The sequence below is a fragment of the Sinocyclocheilus anshuiensis genome, unplaced genomic scaffold, assembly GCF_001515605.1.
Source record: "Sinocyclocheilus anshuiensis isolate Anshui unplaced genomic scaffold, SAMN03320099.WGS_v1.1 scaffold458, whole genome shotgun sequence".
In the NCBI taxonomy this organism is placed as follows: domain Eukaryota; kingdom Metazoa; phylum Chordata; class Actinopteri; order Cypriniformes; family Cyprinidae; genus Sinocyclocheilus; species Sinocyclocheilus anshuiensis.
Window position 1 is genome coordinate 82,619 of NW_015542338.1, and position 7,385 is coordinate 90,003.

The 7,385-nt window shown below is 35.0% G+C and overlaps 1 protein-coding gene across 1 annotated transcript in view; it reads left to right on the forward strand.

The window, feature by feature from the left end:
* Positions 1-7,385, forward strand: part of LOC107691162 (citron Rho-interacting kinase-like) — a 108,911-nt gene that overhangs the window by 15,199 nt on the left and 86,327 nt on the right. Inside the window, exons 2-5 of the mRNA XM_016489648.1 lie at positions 2,954-3,096; positions 4,599-4,692; positions 4,882-5,079; positions 6,478-6,631. Of these exons, the coding sequence (XP_016345134.1) occupies positions 2,957-3,096; positions 4,599-4,692; positions 4,882-5,079; positions 6,478-6,631 (586 nt within the window). The 5' untranslated portion in view covers positions 2,954-2,956. The remainder of the gene's footprint in view (positions 1-2,953; positions 3,097-4,598; positions 4,693-4,881; positions 5,080-6,477; positions 6,632-7,385) is intronic.

Below are 7,385 nucleotides of genomic sequence, written 5' to 3' on the forward strand. Positions count from 1 at the left end.
CCTGACAGAACTGGAGAGGATCTGCAAGGAGGAATGGCAGAGGATCCCCAAATCCAGGTGTGAAAAACTTGTTGCATCTTTCCCAAAAAGACTCATGGCTGTATTAGATCAAAAGGGTGCTTCTACTAAATACTGAGCAAAGGGTCTGAATACTTAGGACCATGTGATATTTCAGTTTTTCTTTTTTAATAAATCTGCAAAAATGTCAACGATTCTGTTTTTCTGTCAATATGGGGTGCTGTGTGTACATTAATGAGGAAAAAAAATTAACTTAAATGATTTTAGCAAATGGCTGCAATATAACAAAGAGTGAAAAATTTAAGGGGGTCTGAATACTTTCCGTACCCACTGTATATATAACTAAAATGTGGTAACCATGTATGAATGAAAATGTATGAATGCATATTTGTCATTTTAACTGAACTTTGGTGGTGGTGCTGCTTGAGGCATTGTTGTTCATTCAGTAGGGCTGGGTTTTGACACAAATTTCACGATTCGATTCTCATTCACAAGCTTGCGATTCGATGACCAATTCGATTCAATATCGATTATTTTGGATATATATCAGGTACAGTACATGCCAAATTTTCTTAAGGAAAAATAATCTCTCAACTAATGCTGTAAAATATACATTATATTACTGAAGGTTAAAATTGACTAATTTGTGCTGTACAACTGCTTAAATTGCACTTAATGAAGTTTTTATAATAAGTTACAATTACTTAAGTTAGTTTGTTTTTTTTAATATACACATTTAAATAGTGGCTGTCATAAAAACTTGGACGGATTTATTCAAACATAAATAAAACATTAAAGAATGGTAAAAATGATAATTAATGTTATATGGTGCATATATTTTGCAAAATGCCCCTCTCTACAGTTTTTTTTCTATCTGTAATGAGTTTATGGTCACTGAATATGCTTTCTGAGGTAAATGTGATGTTACATTAATTGTTTACAAGCTGTTATATTGACGTGTTTGCGCGGCTGAAACACTGATTGAGCGATTACATGAGACAGGATACGGATTGTAAAGTTGTACTCTTTCTTTTAACATACCTTCGGATGTTTAGTCATGTTTATTTTGTGCTATAACTAGTATTAAAGCAGAGGAGATGATCAGTTCATATGCACCTCGTGCTGCCGCTTTTATTGAACTGAGGCGCTACAGCGATCTGTCACTCCACATTAAACAGCGCCAATACGGCGCTACAGCGATCTGTCACTTCACATTAAACAGCGCCAAAATGCCATTTATTGTTTGAATACTGTAATACAATGGGCATAATTTGAAATCTGAGAATTTGTTTTAAGTACCAAAGCTCTATGCTTATTGCAAATTAACTGGATGGGAGGTGCCCTTCAACGTTCCGTCCATTAACTGAAAACAGGCTAGACTAATCGATTCTTGGGATTTAAGAATCGATATCGTTTTGTAAAAATGAGAATCGATATCGATTTTTTTATTTGTATTTTTTTTTACCCAGCCCTATCATTCTGTATTTCTATAAAAAAAAAAAAACTAACAATAATACCAACCATAAAACTACTTATAACAATATAAAGCGCACTAAGAACTGATGATCAGCTGGGTTAATGAATATCAATCGCGTTGTTTGCAGTTGCTCGAACTGATTTGCTTAAATCAAAACAGTGACGGTAATTGATGAGCGCCAGCCAATGAGATTGATAAGTTCCGCCCACTACTGAAGAAACCGGAAGTGGCTTCTGCTTGTTCTTAAAGGCTGAATAAATAATAAAATGGTAAAAGATAAATGATAAAAATGACAGAATTGCTCTGTGACGCATTTAAACACACTGGACATTTAGTAGATGAATTAAAGCAGCACGTGAAGTGTTTTAATGAGAGAGAGTGAGCCATTTTCCCCTCACATGCTTCACGTGGCTGAGTCTTGTATAATCTCTCAGGAATTTTGGGACATAATTTGAATGATTATGATCACTTTCATGTTCTGTTCCAGTAAAATGACTCCGGCTATTTTGCATTTGCTTATAAAAATGTCTTATTGATGTATCAGTCAAACGAGACTCTGCTCAATTAGAGATGCAGCTCTGCTGTAAATCACCAAATAATCACAATAAATAATTAACCGTTTACATTTGCATATATTAATTCTTGTGCTGGAGTCCGTGAGGATCATACATCAGAAATCTCTCTGTTTAAATGTTCAGGCCCTTTATAGAGTTATTAATTTGAGCCTGTGGTGTGGTTTCAGGCTGATATTGTCGCAGATACTGTGCCTATAAATAACCATGCAGTCATTTTTATACCTGCAACATTCGCACGGCTCTCTCTGCTGTTTTTCTTTGGGTTTGCACATACAGCACTCTCTTAAGATGCAGTTTAAGCTAATTAGCTAATTGTCTAATTAGAATGATAATGGTGTAATCACAAGCTTTTATTTAGAATGTGGATGTGTGATTGAGACGAGTGGCTGGTAATTAAACCCATGTGTGTCGACGGGACGGAGATGGTTTGTGCAATAATAGATTCACTGACAGGTGATTATTACGTAAGATCACGTTGTGAGATCTGCTGTTTCATATTTACTGTAAACTCGTTATGTGCTCGTTACGTTCACTTCTGATACACTCGGACTGTGTTTGCATTGGATAAAGTGTCAAAACAAGTGTCATTTATGAAGAAAGATTGTATATGCACACTTCACAAACAAAACATTTGACCAAAGAGGTTTCAAAACCCTAGCTGATTAAATGCAATTGAGAAAATGATCCTGTAGCATTTAATATTATGTTTAATATTGTGCTTTTTAATGCAACTATACGTACAATTTTTTCAGTGTGACTTAAGTGTCCAGAAACTTTTGTTAGCTGCTTTATGTGAAGTAAAGAGAATTTTTCACACTGGATTTAATCCATTACATCGAATGCATGTTGAGAAGTTCGACGTGTTTCTGTGTATTGTGTCCAGGTGATGGAGTTTCTGCCCGGCGGGGACCTCATGGCTTTGATGAACAGATATGAAGATCAGCTAGACGAGTCGATGGCTCAGTTTTACCTGGCGGAGCTCGTTCAGGCCATTCACTCGGTCCATCAGATGGGATATGTTCACAGGTACAACAAAACACACACTGTTAGCAGAAAGCCTTTAGTTTGTCCCAGCAGCTACCATGAATTACTACTTTCTGTTGCTAGTCACTGACAGGTATTAGATATCTCATTCTGTAGAGCATTTGATTGTATACGCACCTGAGTGCATATCGTTTTTTACCATTTTCTCACAAAATTAGATTTAAGACAAATTTTAAATAAAAATGTGTCCTTTTATTATTGCTTGGATAAAATACTGCACATTTCTTTGTGAAACAGAAATATGTCAAATAACAAAACTAAATTGAAATTTTAAAACAAACCCCAAATCTAATCAAATACATAAGACAAAAAAACCCTCTTCATATAAACAAAGGCTACCTGTGCTCTTTCCATTCAAAATTAGAGGCAACCACTGCACTGGAATCACAATCCAAACAAAGATGCAGCATACATGTTGCATGAGCAGTTTTTTTATCTAAATTAGATTGCATAATTTGACATTTTAAAACAGAATGCTCTTACTTTAGTTTTGTGAAACTATACTACATAAAACATCTGCACGAAACAAACACAGCAGACGAGCTGAATGAGACGCAGGTTCACTATCTGACAGCAGGTGGCAGTCATGGAGCAGCAGTAATAATGCAGCGTTTCCTTGGTTACTGCTGTAAACAAAGCAGCGCAGCGCTTATAAACACTGCTTTAATATGAATTACACAGAGACGAGATGAAAAGAAAATACCATCTAAACTTTCCTAAAGACAGTCAGTTCCCCTCAGAGATACATTCATGTAAACTCCACCCCCAAATGTATGGCGATTCGTTTAACATCTAAACCGATTTGAATCGTCACATATTTGTATCGATGTTCTCGCGGTGCATCGTTACATCCCTACTAAGTTCATTTTAACTTTTATGAATAAACTAGCCATATGCTAGGCTCCAGTTTTGATATCACAGATTGTTATATTTTTATTTAATTTTTTCAATTTCCTTGTAGAGAGACTAAATTCGAAATGAGTTTACCTGATAAGTTAATAAAACTTTTGTGAATAAATTAGCATACTAGACGCCAGTTTTGAGTTCATAGACTCTACAGAGAGATTGAAATTATTTTATTTTATTTTCGGTTTCCTTAAAGAGAGACTAAATTCCAAATGGCTTTACCTTATAAAAGCTAATATTAACTTTTATAAATAAATTAGCATATATTAGACTCCAGTTTTGATTTCATAGACTTCACAGAGAGATTGAAATGTTATTTTATTTTATTGTATTATTTTATTGTATTATTTTAGTTTTTCAGTTACCTGGAAGAGAGACTAAAATGTAAATGTGATCTAAATTCTAAATGTGACTAAATTTTGATTTCATAGACTCTACAGAGAGAATATAATGTAAAATAAAACATTAGAACTAAATTTGTGTTAGAAATATGATTTTTTTTTTTCCTCATTTAGGATACAGTTGCTTTGTAAATCCTCTCGTTCTCATTTCTTTTCTGCTTCCCTTTCGTTTGTCAGAGATATTAAACCAGAGAACGTTCTGATCGACCGGACGGGTCACATTAAACTGGCCGACTTTGGATCGGCGGCCAGATTGACTGCTAACAGAACGGTAATGAGTGTGAAAACGTCATTCTGATGACACACTAGTTCAGGGAGGACAGATCATGTGCACCCTGAGTTTGATTTGACTAAATCTGTTTAAGTATGCTGTTCGTGCACCGTGTTTCATGTCCACTTGAACAGTCAGAGTTTGGACACAGATGAATTGAATTGAATGGCGTGTCATTATTTGGGGTAGGTGACGAGCTCCAAACTCCCGGTGGGCACTCAATACTTCCTGGCCCCTGAGATCCTGTCCGCGCTCAACGGAGGGCCGACGTGCAGCTACGGCCCCGAGAGTGACTGGTGGTCCCTAGGCGTCATTGCTTATGAAATGATCTACATGAAATCACCCTTCGCTGACGGCATGTCCACAAAAACCATCAAGAACTTTCAGGTGAATCTAGCAGCTTCTGCTGATGGTGTGCAGTCTGAATTTCACTTTATTTGTCTTCCAAGCTAATATCTGCTTTAATTAATAGGTTTAAACACTGATTCAATGATTTGCTTGCGTCATCATTCTAGAAAGTTTAATTTTACTACACGGATCGTTTATTGAAAATATATGGTTATGTAATGATTTTCCCTTTATTTTACAATGATAAACAATGTGAAAACGTGGCTTCATTATGTTTAACTTTTAATAATTTTACTATTTTACTTCTTGCATTAAACTTTTATTTAATTATTTATTCGTTCATTCATTCGTTTGTTTGTTCATTGTTCAGTTTCCTGGAAAAGAGACTTCATTCTAAATGCTAAAAGTTACTTAACTTTTATGAATAAACTAGCAAATGCTAGACTCACGGTTTTATTTTATTTTTTGTTTTAATTTAAACATATTATTTGTACATATTAATTTCCCTTTTATTAATTCAGTGATAAACAATGTGAAAACATGCCTTCATTATCTTTAACTTTTAATAATTTTAGTGTTTTTTTGTTGTTGCATTAAACATTTTGCATTTTATTTAGTTTTGTTTCATTCTGTTTTGTTTTTTTCAGTTTCCTGGAAGAGAGACTAAATTCTAAACATGTTACCTGCTAAAAGTTAATTTTAACTTTTATGAATAAACTAACATTTGCCAGACGCCTGTGTTTATTTTATTTTACCTTTTGTTTTATTTTGTTTTTGATTTTCACTTATATAATGCATATAAATATGATTACATATGTTTTTTCATTTTATTTATTCAGTGATAAACTATGTGAAATCATGCCTTCATTACAGTATGTTTAAATTTTAATAATTTTACTTGTTGCATTAAATATTTTGAATATGCTTGAAATCAATGGCTGTTTGGTTGAAATTATGGTTAAATATAAACCTCCCTTTTTGTTCAGTGTTAATATATAAATATCAATAAATATGCTGAATATTGTTGAAAAGGTTAGCAATATATATTAATTTTTAGCTTTATCGAGTCATTTATTTCTACAGCGCTTTATATAGCACAGATTGTTTCAAAGCAGCTTCACCTTAAAAAACAAGAAAATAACTGTTAATGTTGTAAAATGTATCAGTTATGAATCTAATTCAATTTCATTTATAAAAGCAGAAGACAGTAGAGTCATTCAGCTCAATTCAGTTCAATGTTAAGTTAATTTCAGCTCAATAACATTGTCAGTGTTGCAAGGTTATTATCCAGCTCAATTTAATTCAAATTTAGTTCTTATCCGATAGTCTCAGTGCAGTCAAATTGATAACATTACTGAATATTAATTCTTTTAAAGTTATATCACCCTACTCTGCATACATAAATGTAATGTTTTCTTGCTTGTGTTTTGCTCACAGCGTTTTCTGAAGTTCCCAGAGGAACCCAAAGTCAGCGCTCAGTTTGTTGACCTGCTCCAGAGTTTGTTATGTGGATCGCGGGAGCGTCTGGGATACGAGGGCCTGCGCTCGCATCCGTTCTTCTCCTCCATCAGCTGGACCAACCTGAGACACGGTAAGGCATTCGGTGCATGCAGTTAAAAGTTAATCCATTCTTAAGCACAATGAATCCGCGCTGTCATCAGAGGCCTCGTCAGTGTTTCTGCAACAGAATTTTTCCATGTACCTGTTAATTACAGGTTATTAATCATTAGCCTGACTTGCTGCAGCTATTTTTGCCTCCTTGATTACTTCTCTGGTGTAATTGCTGGATTTGTTATAGTGGGCTGAGACGTGTTTGCATGCACAGATTGCTCTGCAGGTTTAAGTGAAACACAGAGGATCTGGATTAATTCATTAAGCCTGTTATGTAAAGCTCCGTGTTTCTTCTTTATCTGCTTTAAGACTTTAGGATTGTTAGCATCGGGTGGGCAGCATGAGCATTGTCTTAAATCTCTGTGTTAGTACTTCTATATCACAGTAAACATATTGCAATAGTGATATTTGTGCATATATATATATATATATCTTGCACTGGAAAATCAGTTGATATATGACAGCATTCGGAGTAGCACTCTGATAACAAACTGTTTATGGGAAAATAGAAAGCCACCATATGTTTAATAATGCATTAACTTGGCGCACACACACACACACACACACTCTTGTTCCTCGGGAGGGCAGCGGGTGGATTTCTGTGGAATTAGTCAGATTATGGAGTGTGCAGGTGTTCTCACAGAGAGAAGCGCTCAAATAGTCACACAGCCAAACCCTAATGAGATAAAACACACCCCCCACACACACACACACACACACACACACACACACAC